The sequence below is a fragment of the Odocoileus virginianus genome, chromosome 15 (assembly GCF_023699985.2).
Source record: "Odocoileus virginianus isolate 20LAN1187 ecotype Illinois chromosome 15, Ovbor_1.2, whole genome shotgun sequence".
Classification (NCBI taxonomy): Eukaryota; Metazoa; Chordata; class Mammalia; order Artiodactyla; family Cervidae; genus Odocoileus; species Odocoileus virginianus.
This window is the reverse complement of record NC_069688.1, coordinates 49,661,354-49,677,849: the sequence shown is the minus strand read 5'-3', so window position 1 is coordinate 49,677,849 and position 16,496 is coordinate 49,661,354. Positions and strand designations below refer to the sequence as shown.

Sequence of the window (16,496 nt, the reverse complement as noted above, 5' to 3'; positions counted from 1 at the left end):
GTGGCCAAGTTTTACACTACTGGGTTCATGATCAAAAATCCATAGGTGGCAAGGGTGAGTATTTTAAATTAGTTAACTGTAATGGAGCATGGTTCCTATTTTGCTAAACTAGCCATTTTGTTTTTAACTTTTAGTTGTAAAACAAAAAGTGTGCTTCATAAATACACATGGACCTAAATATCACCTAGTCAGTTACATAACCAGAAATTTCTAGAGAATCCTCAAATTCATATAGTCATTTCCAGATGTTTCACACCTCTAAAGGACTCTAACTCAGTGCTTTCCAAACCACCTGTGATGAAGCACCTGTTTTGTTTTTTCCCCTCTAATCAATTTCAGACAGATTTTTTTGGTAAAATACAGTAAGAATGAATTATTAGAAAGTGAAATAAAAATATACATAATACAAGCCCAACTATTTTTATTAATAGTTTTAAAATATTTTATTAATAGCTTCCCAGGTGGCACTGTGGTAAAGAATCTGCCTGCCAATGCTGGAGATGCAAAAGATGTAGGTTCACTCCCTGGGTTGAGAAGATCCCCTGGAGGAGGAAATGGCAACTCACTCCAGTATTCCTGCCTAGAAAATTCCATGGACAGAGGGGCCTGGCATGCTACATTCCATGGGGTCGCAAAGAGTCGGACATGACTAAGTACATACACACATTTTATTATTAAAGTCAATATTCTCGGAACTTCCCTGGTGGTCCAGGAGTTAAGAATCCGCCTTGCAATGCAGGGGATGCAGGTTTGATTGCCGGTCAGAGAACTAAGATCTCACATGTGGCAGAGCAACTGAGCCTGCACATGGCAACGACTGAGCCCGTGCGCCATGACTTGAGAGCCCACGAGTCGTAATAAAAGATCCTGCACGAGACATCGAAGCTCCTGTGAGCCACAGCTGAGACCCGAGGCAGTCAAATAAATGAATAAATAATGAAACCTAAAAGCAATACTCAGTCAGACTGCCATAAGGCTTCCAAGGGTTTGCTCTCGATTTCTGAACTCAACTCTGAATGGACAGACGGGAGGTCTCTGGCAGCACCAGTCCGCACACCCGACTCCAGCAGCGCGGCCCGGACCCTTGGGGAGCAGCGTGCTCTCAGCCCCTCAGGTCCCCTTGCGGGCCCACAGGAAAGGGCATTTCCTGGGCATCCCGTCGCATCCTCCATCTGCACTTAACAACCATGGACATTAAATGTATTATTCAAATACATCAAAATCTGTATTTCTTTTCTGAAGCTGCATCTTAATTTCTACCAATATTAAATATAAATGTTTCTGCTGGTATCAGGGCAGTTAGCTCCACAAGGGAAATAAGTGTGGCCTTCAAGTGCCATTCGCTCAGTCCTCGCATCACACTTGAATGAAAAGGCCTGCGTCTCTCAATAAATGAATGTATTTTCCCATTGCAGTTTCTAGTTCATTGTGTTCAAGTATCTTGTCACATCAGTAACAAAGTCCTGTGAACCTATAAGGATATGATAAACCCTTTATTCTCCAAATCCTTTAGTTTAAAAAAAAATTTTAAGGCCTTGATTTGGAGAAGCAACTCAGTTACTCTCAACAAATTTCCACAGTCCAGTCACTTGGCTGTAGTAAAAGGAACTAAGTCTCCATTATCCAGGTTTAACATCTTCCAAATAACCAATAAACTGGCGATGGTTAGTGGTACACTCAAGAAGAAAACTGAGTTACAATCAATTCCTCCATTACATCATTCCAAGAACCTGACTACAAAATTTGCAACACAGATTCTCTGCTGAATGATGCAATGGAAGGCAGAAACATTTTTTCAGAGTTGAATGCACCCTTGAAACCTATTTTTTCATGTATTACAGGTGTGCCATCTGTGAAAGTGAAGTCAGCTTTTCCATTTTTAGTCCAAATTGCTCAAAACTTCTTCCTGAAAGAGGATTACACAAAATAGTTTGTATGTGTATGCTAACAGGGAAAATTTTTTATTGATTAAAAATTCATTTTGCTGGACCCTCAAATGACGTAAACTACAACTTCTTCACAACTCTAAAAGATGCAAGATATACAAAGAAGATCTTCTAATGAAGGGAAAACTAGATAAATACAGACAAAAAACGTAGTCCAAAAAGAATATAGTACCTGCCATAAGAAAATTACCACATAAAGTGTTTCCTCCAAAAGGAGGGAAAGATGTTATTTGGTAGGGGGAGTCAGAAAAGACTCAAGGGGAAAATGGCATTTGAATTATATTTCAAATAACTTCAACGTTTATATCTAGAAAGATACACATGAGAGGCAATAATGCAGAGAAAAGACAGACATGCATGAGGAAAGAAATGGTGGAAAGCAAAACATTGTAAAGGCAATCAGTTAGCTAATGGCACAAATAGAAAAATAACCCAAGTTTCCAACTTCCATTTAAGCCATCCACATACTGGCCAAAGCCATTCATCTAATTTTTAAGGCAGAATCCTAAACTGACACAGTTTAGGCTGGGAATGCTATCAGCCACCAGGAGATAGGCATAAACCATATTTCCAGAATTATACTTATCAGGAGGGACCTATTTTGCTTCTTCTTCCTAAAATATGTATAGATTCTTCCTTTTCTTCTCTCTAAACAAGCCAATCACGAGACTAGAGCCTCCAAACCAGCATGGCCGTGACACAGCGTGGTGTGCAGACAATGGAATTCATGGTCAAGTGAAAGGAGACCTCTTCAGATCGCAGGACAACCAGGAATAGTCAGGGATGGCTGGTGCTCCCAGGATGGTGATCCCTGGCTATGAGCAACCTTGTTTGGGACTCCTCATCCAACTCGCTTCCCTGGAGACGGTGATTTACGAGCCACATCCCACGCCCAGACACTGAGTATAGCCAAAGAGTTGCTCAAGCTGGTGGATATGGATTTATTAGCCAGCTGCAGCACACACCACCGCTCTATGAAGCTGCTGGAGGAGTTTCTGTTTGAGATGTCCAAGAAGACAGTTCACGGCCAAAGGTGCTGACAGCTTGGAGGAAAGAGGGAGAGGAGATCCTGGAAGGAAAATGGCCCCAAACCTTTGCCTACCCATACAACAGATATTTCTGTCTGCTGGCAACTGAAGCATCCTTGTAGTAGTATACAAGGCAATCAGCTTAAAAATATATGCATATACTGCCATAGAATTTCATTATTATTTTGAAATAATTGAAACACTTTATTGACTTCTAAATTTGTTTATCCTAAGAATTTTTAACATCATATTTGTCATGAAAAGAGGGGGTACTATTAAAGTTTAAATTTCATTTTCAACTTCTGCAGTTTTGAATGGCTGTTTAAAAAGTCTAAAAAATTTTAATACCTATTGGGAGATACAGTTTTTCACCAATTGAGACTATACAAGAATAGTAAAAGATCAAACATTATTGATTAGAAATTACATATAGTTACTTCAAGCGTAAGACCTAATGTTAAAAAGTCATGTACATTCAAAAAGGAAATTAATAATTCCATTTACAATAGTAGGGAAAATAATGACAACCAAGAAGGCAAAGACTTGTACACTGAACTAAAAGACTGCTGAAAGAAATTAGAGAAGATATAAATAAAAGGAAATACATGCCATGTTCAAGGATTGAAAGACCATATTGCTAAGATGACAATACTATCCAAAGCAATCTACAAATTTTAATACATTCTCTATCAAAACCCCAATGTCTTTTTTTTTTTTGCAGAAATGAAAAACTCATCCTAAAATTCACAAGGAATTTCAAGGGACCTTGAATAGCCAAAATAATATTGAAAAAGAAAAAAAACTGAAGGATTCATATATCCTAATTTCAAAACTTATGACAAAATTACAGTAATCAAAACAAAGTGGTACTGGCATAAAGACAGACATACAGAACATTGGAATAGAACAGAGTCCAGAAATAAATCCTCTCTTAAATGGTCAAATAATTTTCAACAAGGGTGCCAAGACAATTCAGCAAAGAAAGGACATTCTTTCAACAAATGGTGCTAGGAAAATTGGATATCCACATGCCAAAAAATGAAGTTGCACCTTTTCTTTATAACATATACAAAAATTAACTTAAAATGGATCAAAGACCTAAAACATAAGTGCTAAAACTATAAAATACTTAGAGAAGACATAAGGATAAATCTTCATGACTTTGGATTTGGCAATGGATTCTTAAATATGACATCTAAAGCATGAGCCAAAAAAAAAAAAATGATTTTTCATGAAAATTAAAAACTTGTGAATCAAAGGACCCTACTAGGAAAGTGAAAGATAACCTACAGAATGTGAGAAAATATTTGCAAAGCATGTATCTGATAAGCGTTTAACATTCAAAATATATATAAAGAATTTTAAAAACTCAGAAATAAAAAGATAAACAACCCCAAGTTTTTTAAACAGGCAAAAAACTTTAACATTTCTCCAGAGAAGATATACAAATGGTCAATAAGTACACTTCACATCTACTAGGATGGCTACAATTTTTTTTAAAAAATGAAAAATAACAAGTACTGGTGAGAATGCAGAGAAATTGGAATCCTTGTACATTGCTGGTAGCAATGTGAAATGGTACAGCCACCATTCCTCAGAAAGAAGAGAAAGCAGGACTCAAACAGATAACTGTTGCACCCGTGTGTGTGTAGCACCATTATTCATAACAGCCAAAAGATGGAGACAACTCAAATGCCTGTTGATGTATGAAAGGATAAACAAAATACAGTATGTACATATAATGGAATATTATTCAGCCTTGAAAAGGAATGAAATTCTGATACATGAAACAACATGAATGATCCCTGAAAATGTCATGCTAAATGAAATAAGCCACACACAAAAGGACAAATACGGCATTATTCCACTTATATGGGTTACCTAGAATAGTCAAGGGCTTCCCAGGTGGCACTAGTGGTAAAGAATCTGCCTGCTAATGTGGGAGGATGTGAGATGTGGGTTCAATCCCTAGGTTGGGAAGATCTCCTAGAAGCAGGCCTGGCAACCCACTCCAGTATTGTAGCCTGGAGAATCCCACAGACAGAGAAGCCTGACGGGCTACAGCCCATAGTGTCACAAACAGTCAGACATGACTGAAGCAACTTAACCTGCACACACAGAATAGTCAAATCCATAAAGACAGAAAGTAGAACAACGGTAACTAGAGGCGGGAAGAGGGATAACATGAAGTCACTATTTAATGGGTTCAGTTCAGTCGCTGAGTCATGTCTGACTCTTTGCAACCCCATGAACTGCAGCACGCCAGGCTTCCCTGTCCATCACCAGCTCCGGGAGCCTGCTCAAGCTCATGGCCACTGAGTTGGTGATGCCATCCAACCATCTCATCCTCTGTCGTCCCCTTCTCCTCCTGCCCTCAATCTTTCCCAGCATCAGGGTCTTTTCCAATGAGTCACTTCTTCACATCAGGTAGCCAAAGTACAGGAGTTTCAGCTTCAGCATCAGTCCTTCCAATGAATATTCAGGACTTATTTCCTTTAGGATGGACTGGTTTCATCTCCTTGCTATCCAAGGGACTCTTCAAGAGTCTTCTCTAACACCACAGTTCACAAGCATCAATTCTTCAGCGCTCAGCTTTCTTTATAGTCCAGCTCTCACATCCATACATGACTACTGGAAAAAAACCAAAGCTTTGACTAGACAGACCTTTGTTGGCAAACTAATGTGTCTTCTTTTTAATATGCTGTCTAGGTTGGTCATAACTTTTCTTCCAAGGAGCAAGTGTCTTTTTATTTCATGGCTGCAATCACCATCTGCAGTGATTTTGGAGCCCAAAAATATAAATTCTCTCACTGTTTCCATTGTTTCCCCATCTATTTGCCATGAAGTGATGGGACCAGATGCCATGATCTTAGTTTTCTGAATGTTGAGTTTTAAGCCAATTCTTTCACTCTCCTCTTTCACTTTCATCAAGAGGCTCTTTAGCAATGGTAACGATAACCCTATATGCAAAACAGAAAAAGAGACACAGATGTACAGAACAGACTTTTGGACTCTGTGGGAGAAGGCGAGGGTGGGATGTTTCGAGAGAACAGCATCGAAACATGTATATTATCTAGGGTGAAACAGATCACCAGCCCAGGTTGGATGCATGAGACAAGTGCTTGGGCCTGGTGCCCCGGGAAGACCCAGAGGGATCTGGTGGAGAGGGAGGTGGGAGGGGGGATCAGGATGGGGAACACATGTAAATCCATGGCTGATTCATGTCAATGTATGACAAAAACCACTACAATATTGTAAGTAATTAGCCTCCAACTAATAAAAATAAATGGAAAAAAAAAAGGGAAAAAAAAAAAAGGCTCTTTAGCTCCTCTTTGCCTTCTGCCATAAGGATGGTGTCACCTGCCTATCTGATAGTATTGATTTTTCTCCCAATAATCTTGATTCCAGCTTGTCCTTTATCCAGTCTGGCATTTCTCCTGATGTACTCTACATATAAGTTAAATAAGCAGGGTGACAATATACAGCCTTGACGTACTCCTTTCCCACTTGGGAACCAGTCTGTTGTTCCATGTCCAGTCCTAACTGTTGCTTCTTGACCTGCATACAGATTTCTCAGGAGGCAGGTCAGGTGGTCTGGTATTCCCATCTCTTTAATCACAGTTTGTTGTGATCCACACAGTCAAAGGCTTTGGCATAGTCAATAAAGCAGAAATAGATGTTTTTCTGGAACTCTCTTGCTTTTTCAATGATCCAATGGATTTTGGCAATTTGATCTCTGGTTCCTCTGCCTTTTCAGTTTGGGATGATGAAAAAGTTCTGGAGATGGATAGTTGTGATGGATGCACAAGGTAAATGTGCTCAATGCCATTGAAATCATACACTTAAAAATGGTTAAAATGGTAAGTTTAATTTTATGTGCATTTTCCACAATAAAAAAGATAGAAAGTTAAAGTGTTAGTCACTCAGTTGTTTCCAACTCTTTGTGACCCCATGGGCTATAGCCCGCCAGGCTCCTCTATCCATAGGATTTTCCAGGCAATAATACTGGAGTGGGTAGCCACTCCTTTCTCCAGGGGCTGTTCCCAACCCAAGGACTGAACCCAGATCTCCTGCACTGGCAGGCAGGAGATCTGCCATCTGAGCCATCTGAGCCAGCAGGAAAGCCAAAGTTAAGGATATTCCAGAATCATGAAACAACATGGAGAATCTCAAGATCATCACGCTGAGCAAACACAGTTTTACACAAGAGAAAACCAACTGTACGATTCCATTTACATGAATTTAAATCTATAATCTATGTTACTAATCCATGGTGAAAACCAGGACAGTAGTCTCTGGGGAATGTAGGAAGAATCAACTGGAAAGAGACTTAAAAGGACTTCCTAAGATTATGGAAATGTTCTATATTTGATGGATGTTTAGATTACACAAGTGTATACACTTATTAAAATTTGTCAACTGGGACTCTCAAGTTTTCCATTTCACTGTGCATAAATTTTACATACAAAAGAACCATAATCTAACATTGAACACTAATTTTAGGGGTGATATATGTATCTCATCAATGTCTACAGCTTATACTCTGAAATGCATAAAAATAAAACAGATTGATGGATGATTGGTGAGATGGACAGAAGAACAAGAAACATGAAAAAGCAAATGTAGCAAAATACTAATGACTGCGAAATCTTGGGGATGGGTATATAGGTGTTTACCACAGTTTTTTTTTTCCCCTCTTGGCCACACAGCATGTGGAATCTCAGCTCCCTGACCAGGGATCGAACTCACATCCCCCGCCATCAGAAGCACAGAGTCTTAACCACTGGACTGCCAGGGAAGTCCCACAACACAGTTCTTTTAACTTTCCTATGTGTTTAAATGTATGCATTAAAAAATGCTGTGATGGGGGGACTTATGTATAAGGAAATGATATCATGTTTCTCTGCATCTGTTGAGCTTTCCTAGCCTCCTGCATACTAAAGGACAGATCCCAAATCACTTCATCACATCTAGAATAAATCCCTGGTCACCTGATGATCTTTTGACTACTATCCTGGGATCCCATGCACTACCAGTCAGACTCCTCTGGGACCTCTGCCTCACCCTCCTGTCCATAATGGGCCAAACCTCATCTTCCTACCTCTCCCTTACCCCATTACAGTATGGATCAGTCTTCCTAGCAACACCACAATCAATACAAGATTTCCACTTGTCTCCCAATCTCCCATCTTTTTCTAACACAAAAAGGGGTTTAGGATGAATGCAATTTGGCTCCTGCCCAGCTGTCTAGCCTCATCTCATATTACCATGCTCTAGCCATTGCAGTTTTTTTTTATAGTTCTGCACCTTTGTGCATGTTGATTATTCGACCATGAAAATCTTTTCTCCTCTTATCTATCTACCCACCCCTTTTCTTCTCCAAAAGTTACATCTATGTTTCCCTTATCATAACTTTTAATACTTCAGATTCTAATTTTGTATTTAGTCTCACACTCTGGGCTGTAAACTTCTGGAAGAAAAAGACTGCTTCTTATTCATTTAAAAAATTCCTAATGCTAAAAGAATCTGAAAAATAATACATACACACACACACACACACACCCATATACATACATATACTGAGGCCCACGTGGCTCAGTGGTAAAGAATCCACCTGCCAATGCAGGAGAACGAATTTGATCTCTGGGTCGGGAAGCTTTCCTAGAGGAGGAAATGACAACCCACTCCAGTGCTCTTGCTTGAAAAGTCCCATGGACAGAGGAGCCAGGCGGGCTACAGTCCATGAGGCTGCAAAGAGCTGGACACGACTGGGCAGCTGAGCATGCAGGCACACATAAGTGTAATCTGAATCATTTTGCTGTACTCCTACCTAAAACTGACATAATATTTTGAATCAACTATACTTCAATTAAAAAACTTCCCAGTGCTTTATATAATAGATACTTACATTATTGTTAAGTAAATGTTGAATGATTATACCAAAGACATGAAACCTAAAGAGAAAGACTAATAACCTAAGACTCTAATAAAACAACACTAGGGAGAGCCCCTGGAGAAGGAAACAGCAACCCACTCCAGTATTCTTGCCTGGAAAATCCCATGGACAGAGGAGCCTGATGGGCTACACTCCATGGGATTGCAAGAGACAGACATGACTTAGTGACTAAACCACTACCTCCAATAAAATAAAAAGGAGAGATGCTGCCAAAAAAGGAAGACAGAAAAAGAGAACACAAGGGGAAACAAACGCCACAAAGTGGCTTGTTGAAAGTATATATTACACAGATCAAAGGCATTTCAGGAACTTAAGAGCTGAAAGCCCATTTATCAGATCCTCACTGGACTGCAAAACTGCATCTAGTATTATTAATATAGTATATGAAGCAGGAAGCAAATAAGAGTGGTTCATGCAATGAATGGCAAAAGCATGGATCTCCTTTTATTATGAAGAGTTATCGTCACATATTACAGTCAGCATCTACTGAGCAGTACTTTTCCATTTGGTTTCTATTCTCACTCTCTTTGCTGGAGGAAACTCTGAAAGGCCTGGGGAAGGTACAGGAAGCTGTCAATTCCCTTTTTATCCAATCACACTGTGCTTCATGCCGGGCTGGATGAAGCGCAAGCTGGAATCAAGATTACTGGGAGAAAAGTCAATAACCTCAGAGACGCAGATGGCCCCATGCTCATGACAGAAACCGAAGAGGAACTAAAAAGCCTCTTGATGAAAGTAAAGAGGAAAGCGAAAAAGCTGGCTTAAACTCAACATTCAGAAAACTAAGATCATGGCATCTGGTCCCATCACTTCATGGCAAATAGATGGGGAAACAATGGAAACAGTGAGAGACTTTATTTTGGGGGGTTCCAAAATTACCGCAGATGGTGACTGCAGCCATGAAATTAAAAGATGCTTGTTCCTTGGAAGAAAAGCTATGACCAACCTAGATAGCATATTAAAAATCAGGGACATTACTTTGCCAACAAAGGTCCATCTAGTCAAAGCTATGGTTTTTCCAACAGTCATGTATGGATTTGAGAGTTGGACTATAAAGAAAGCTGAGTGCCAAAGCATTGATGCTTCTGAACTATGGTGCTGGAGAAGACTCTTGAGAGTCCCTTGGACAGCAATGAGATGAAACCAGTCAATACTAAAGGAAATCAGTCCTGAATATTCCTTGGAAGAACTGATGCTAAAGCTGAAACTCTAATACTTTGGCTACCTGATGCAAAGAGGCAACTCATTGGAAAAAAAAACCCTGATGCTGGGAAAGATAAGGCGGGAGGAGAAGGGGATGACACAGGATGAGATGGTTGGATGGCATCACCCACTTGATGGACAGGAGGTTGAGCAATCTCCAGGAGTTGGTGATGGACAGGGAAGCCTGGTGTGCTGTAGTCCATGGGGTCGCAGAGTCGGACAGGACTGAGCGACTGAACTGAACTGTCTAAAAAGCCAAGTAGGACTTTTTCAGTCAATTCATTGGCTTGGGTTCAGTCTATTCATTTGGCCAAACACCCTATGTCTTTCCTCCTATACCAAAGTCCTGGATACAACATGATATCCTAATGTAAAAAAGTGTATTTTACACTCTTTATCATCTTTCCTCCCATGCTACACCTTATGACTGAGCGGCTAAGTATAGTATACACCTTACCTATGATTAAAAGTTTCTCTTAATCTTAATGCACTTTTTGTTAAAAATGCACACAAACATAAACCGCTTATCCTTATATTGTTTCATATTAAAGGTCACCTCTCCAACCAGAAGGTATACAATTTGGGGGACGATCGATGGACAGCGTTGTGTCCCCAGTAGTGCCTAATACAATGGTAAGTTCAATTAGGTGCTTAACAATATGCTTGTTAACTAATGTATTGATGGAACCTCTAAAGCCGTTCCTGCGGTTTCAAAAAGCATTAGAGAATTTGGTTCCAACCAGAGAACTGGACTCCGCAGAGATGGAAGTATTCCAAACAGCCTAACACTCTCCAAAGGACCTCCAGGCCCATCTGGGTTTCCAAATGACTTGGTGGAGACATTTCTGGCACCTCACTTGGCACCCTCCATCCACCTGTTCCTGTCCTCCACCACCTCCGCAGACCTCCAGCCAGCATGCCAGCCAGGTGTGCTCTCCCAGTTCCCCCAACTCCACTGATGTGCAATCAGCTATATTCACAATCTGAAAAGGTAAACACCATGTAGTCATTAATGTTCATATAATTAGACACTCGTGCTCACAAGAACTGGAGCATATGCGTCTTTTTTGCATGTTACATGAGAATAATGAGAATATCCTCGGACTTGGGAAATGCTCTGTGTTTATAATAAATTCATTCACTCTATAAAAATAACAGAAAATGAATCTGAACAGCCTAAAGATTAGCTGAAAATCAATACTACTTTTAACAACTAAAATATAAAACATATTACGTGAAACTACAGTGTCTCTTAATTTTATTCACCATATGGAATATGCAGGTGTACTGAATCACAATATGAGTCCTATAGGTGGTCACAACTCTGTTAGGAAATTGCAAAATTTACAAAGAAAGTTAAAATATATGCAAAGTGACTTGTCTGACAAGAAACAAATTGTTCTAAATGTTATTCTCTCCACTGAAGACAGAGGCCTCATGTAAAGGTTAAAATATTTTACAGACATACTTAACAGCATCATTGTCTGAGAAAACGCAGTAAGAAAAAAGTTCCTGTGAATACTGCTAACTGCTAAGTCACTTCAGTCATGTCCGACTCTGTGTGACCCCATCCCTGGGATTCTCCAGGCAAGAACACTGGAGTAGGTTGCCATTTCCTTCTCCAATGCATAAAAGTGAAAAGTGAAAGTGAAGTCACTCAGTCGTGTCTGACTCTTAGCGACCCCATAGACTGCAGCCTACCAGGCTCCTCCATCCATGGGATTTTCCAGGCAAGAGTACTGCAGTGGGGTGCCACTGCCTTCTCCGTCCTGTGAATATGGATGCTCTTTTAGTATAGGACTCTGCTGCCAATAATGGAAAACCAAAATAATACTATTTAAATAACACAGAGGTTTATGTTTCTCGTGTAATTATAAGCAGTGCAGAACTGGCACAGTGGTATCCCAACCTATCAGGAGCCCAAGTCTCTTGGGTCTTGTGGCTCTGCCATCCTCAAGATGCCACTTCTACCTCAAGATCCAAGATGACTGCTTCAGCTCCAGGATCACACCCTCCTTCCAGCCAGCAAGACTACAAAGGGCATGTTCTTTCCCTTTACATTTATCTGAGTGTCAGAGTCAGAATGACCCAGGTTCTAGATGTGGTCTGACCGGTTTTACCAGCTGTGTGACCCAGGGGTTGGTTATTCCATCTCTGTAAACATCAGCTTTCCAGAAGTAGGACACAGTGCTTCTGCTTAAACTTCATTAATCAAAACTTGGTTACAAAACTTGGTTCTGGGAAGACTCAGGGCTGGTGCACTGGGAAGACCCAGAGGGATGGGATAGGGAAGGAGGTGGGAGGGGGGATCAGGATGGGGAACACATGTAAATCCATGGCTGATTCATGTCAATGTATGGCAAAAACCACTACAATATTGTAAAGTAATTAGCCTCCAACTAATAAAAATAAATGAAAAACAAAACTTGGTTCTGGCAAGGGAAGCCAGAAAACGTTAATTATTTTGGAGAGCAATATGTCTTGTAGGTACCGTGGAAAGTGGTGGAATGGGAAACCAGAGATCTCAGCCACACAATTCCTTTCTAAAAATATTAATGAGAAAAAATACTCTTACACTTTGGGGAAAGAGGAAGAAATATTATGTGCAAGACATACGGATTCTTTCATCTATAGATAATGCTTGGTGAGCGATGAATTTGAGGATCTGGTCACAAACTGGTCATGACTGAAAGCTGCACAGGGCTCAGAGGCAATCTGGATGAATTTAGGCTGGAAAGGTTTCACGGAGATGAGCTGGACCTGGAAGAATGTCCAAGATTGTGAAATGGATGGGGGAGAGCATCCGAGACAAAACTCAACAGTAAAGCCAAGGAGGCGAGCAGCGCAGTTTGGCTGGAGCAGACGGAGTGTGGAAGCACTTTATAAACCAAAGACAGTATGAACACTGTCTTCATCACATAGACAGTATTGGCAGATAAGGTTAAAGAAGGTTGAAAAGTTGCGAAAAGATTCTGCATGCTAAAGGGAGGCTTCTGACATTCTGGCTCTGCCAGTTACTAGACGTGTGGCCCCAAACCAAGTCAGTGAGCCTCTGTGAACACCGACATCCTCATCTGTGAGAGGTGAGTGTTAGTCACTACCTAACAGGGTTGTTCTGAGGTTAAATACCACCATGCAGTCAGCATTCAATAAACAGGAGGTTAAAAAAAAGGTTTGAGCAATTGAGTAACATGGAAATTTCTTAAAGAGTTAATAGCAATTTGACAGCCAAGGTAGAAGAGATGGGAGAAGGAAAAATCCTAAAGGTAGAGCAAAACCATAGCCGGAAATTCAGGTGATGCACAGGAGTTTGCTCTCTGTGCCTTAGGCAAAGAAAAACTGCAGTTGGCAGAGTGAACACTGGAGGCGGTGATATCAGCCAGAACTACCGCCGAAGTCCGAGCTCAGAGGTGAGGGCCTGAATAAGACAGTAGCTGTGAGAATGGAGAAAAAGATCTGGCTATGAATGGAACTTGGGAAATGACTACAGGTGGGAGGTGAAGAAAAGGGAAGAAAGGTTCTGACTTGGGTGACTGAATAGCCAGTGACACCATTAACCGGAATAAGAAAAAGAGGAAAAAGGACAGAATAGGTGGTAATGAGTTCACTTCACACTACTGAAGTGATGCAGGGACATCTAGATGATGAAGGCACCCAGTAACCCAGTAGATACAGAGTTCTGACATCATAAGAGGAGTGTAGACTGGAGGCGTGTAGGTTTGAGTCCTGAGAAATAAGGGTGGCGGAAGTCATAGAAGAAGAGTTCTCCCAGAGAATCCTGAAGAAGGTCTATACTTTGATGGGTAAGAAAAAAGAGAAGCCAGGATGGGAGGACATGAGAGATGGGAGAACTGGGAGACAGTGGAATTAAAAAAAAAAAAAAAATCAAGAGAAAGAGGAATGGCTAATAGAATTTTCAAGATGGCCTCATTAAGTTGCCATAAGCTGGGGAAAGACGTGCGGAGGTCAGCAGGCAATTCAAATGTTAAGGGTGATGTCCTTGGGTGACTGTGAGAGACTGTGCTGAAGTTGTACGGGAAAAGGTTATCTCGAAAAATGCTTTCCTCTTGTCTGTGTGAAGAACACTTCAGGAAGCAGCTTAAAGAAACTTGCTACTACACAGCATGACGCCAAGGCAACAGGAAGATTGTTGGAGTCTCTGGCACGCTATGTGTGCCTCTGTTTTGGTCTCCCCCAGTGGTGGACCAAAGATTGGGAAGAGTGAACGTGCAAAGTGCTAGCAGACGCAAGGTAGCAGACAGCCTCTACTCTCAGCCCCTACTAGACTGTGAACTTTTTGAGACGTACCCTGAGCATCTAGCACCACACTTGAATATAGAGGCACTCATGTTTGTTGAGTAAAAAGCCAAAAGCAAATAAGATAATTGACCAACAAGAGAAATAAGTGCTGTAGGACATAAGCAAATAATGTAGAGAAGTCATTAGAACTCTTGGAATCAAGCCTCTGTAAGAATGAGGCTTTGCTGCCTCCTATCTTAACGCATTACCTGGGACAAGTTCCTTGAATAAACAGAGGGAATCGCAGTAGAACCCACTACTCTAGATGCAGCACTCACCTAAATGACAACAGATATAATGTACTTGGCCAAGTAGTTATTACAGCTCAACTCTCCAGAAGTCTGAGCTGAGACTATCTGGTACATTTTCAAAATAATTATAACTGTAAACAGACCTTGTGTTATTAATCAATGCCACCTACTAAGGTTTACTGTAACCAGGAACTGCTCAGCCCTAACACAACAAAACCATGGAGATGAATCTACTCTCATGGAGTCATCAACAAACTTAGCAAAGTTGAATGAGGCCATTTATATAAAAGAACTTTTAACAATGAACAGCATCCACCATGAAAAATCAGTTGGCCCCTTCTTAAAAATGTACCTGTTAAAAAACAAATTCTTGAACCCAGCACCATTGTTATGAAACCAAAGCTTAAATTATAACTCATTTGGCAAAAAGAAAGGAAAAGAAACATCATTTCTAAAAAGTGATCTATGATTTGCTATTTTTAAAAAGCCAAGGAGGGGGGAAGTAGCCCTCTAAATTCTACTTACAAATCCTTCTTCTGTAATAGTTGGTGGCTCTGAAACAAAATAAAATATTACATTATCTCACTCAAATCTGATTTCCTTTTAAAGTAAATGAAATAATTTGAGACAGTACTCAGGCCTGCTTTATACGTGGGCAAGCTCAGTAAAACTCTTGGCCCTCTGTTCGCTCTCTGCACATGGATTGAATTTGAAGTTGGAATTCAAGGTGGAAGTGGGGAGAAAAGGCCTCTGGAATCCAGCTTGGTCACTAATCGACTGCGACCCCCTGAGTCAACCTTAATAGATGGAGGCCTCCATGACTCCCGCTGCAAAACGGAGAATTAAGCAAGATAAAATAAGACGGTGCCAACGAGGCACTGGAAAGGGGGGGATGGCGGGTTAAATTCCTTACAAAACGCGGTGAGAGGGCTCTGTGCTACCAAGGTTAGGGAGAGGGGTCGCCCGGGGGGCAGAAGGAAGCCCAGAGGCGGTGCGCGGTGGGGCCGCCCCGCGCGCCCCGGCCCCGACCCCGGCCGCCCCACCTACCGACGGTGAGCCGCCTCTCGGGCATGCCGCCGCCTGCGCCCCGCGCCCCCGGCACCCGCGGGGGCCGTCAGGACGCCTCGGGCGCGGGCCGTCGGGCCCCGGGAACGGACGCCGACGCGGAGCGGCGCGCGCGGCCCTGGGCGGCCTCGCTGCTGTGGCCCTAGCGCGGCTCGAGTTGCTATGGAGCTGAGACAATGCGGGCGCCGAGCAGCGGCCCGTCACGCGCCTTTCGGAGGGTGGGGGGTGCTCCCGGGGCCGACGAAGGGACGCGGGCCGCCCCGGTCCGTCCTCCTCCGGGCCAGAGCCCGGCGCCGCCGCCAGCGGCTTACGGGACGACCTGCGGCCCAACCCCGCCACCCCGGGGCCCTGGAGACGCGTCGCCCCCCAAACTCAAACCGGCCGGGGCCTCGTTTCTATGGCGACCGCGGCTCAGGCTGGTTCTCCCCGCTCGGTCCACAGTAACACAAGACCCGCTTCGAGCGGGTGCCGGAAGTGGAGGCCACACGGCCCGGTCCTGAAAAGAGGTGGAAGGCGAGCTCTCCTGGTACTAAAGGAGCTCTTGAGCGCATTCACAGTTACATGAATGCCTGTGTAAAAAGTTAAGTGTTCCGGTACTTTTAGGAACCAGCTCTTCCTCATGCTTTTTGCTCCAATCGGTTAGGGCAGCCCAGTTCTCAAGATAGCTAGCTATTAAAGATAGATTTTACAATTACCAGAGGAGACATGAAGAGGCGATAGTAAACTGAGGGTGCCCAGAGTGTGTGTG

The 16,496-nt window shown here is 42.1% G+C and overlaps 1 protein-coding gene across 3 annotated transcripts in view; it reads right to left on the bottom strand.

Moving 5' to 3' along the window:
• The window catches only part of RGS22 (regulator of G protein signaling 22), a 148,331-nt gene extending 132,305 nt beyond the window's left edge, over positions 1-16,026 (bottom strand). The window contains exons 1-2 of one of the 3 annotated variants that reach the window (XM_070477333.1): positions 15,731-16,026; positions 15,209-15,237 (exon numbers count right to left, since the gene is read on the bottom strand). In XM_070477333.1, coding sequence (XP_070333434.1) covers positions 15,209-15,237; positions 15,731-15,755 — 54 coding nt within the window. In that variant the 5' untranslated portion in view covers positions 15,756-16,026. The remainder of the gene's footprint in view (positions 1-15,208; positions 15,238-15,730) is intronic. The other 2 variants (XM_070477331.1, XM_070477332.1) reach the window with 2 other exon arrangements.
• Positions 16,027-16,496: the final 470 nt, after the last annotated feature.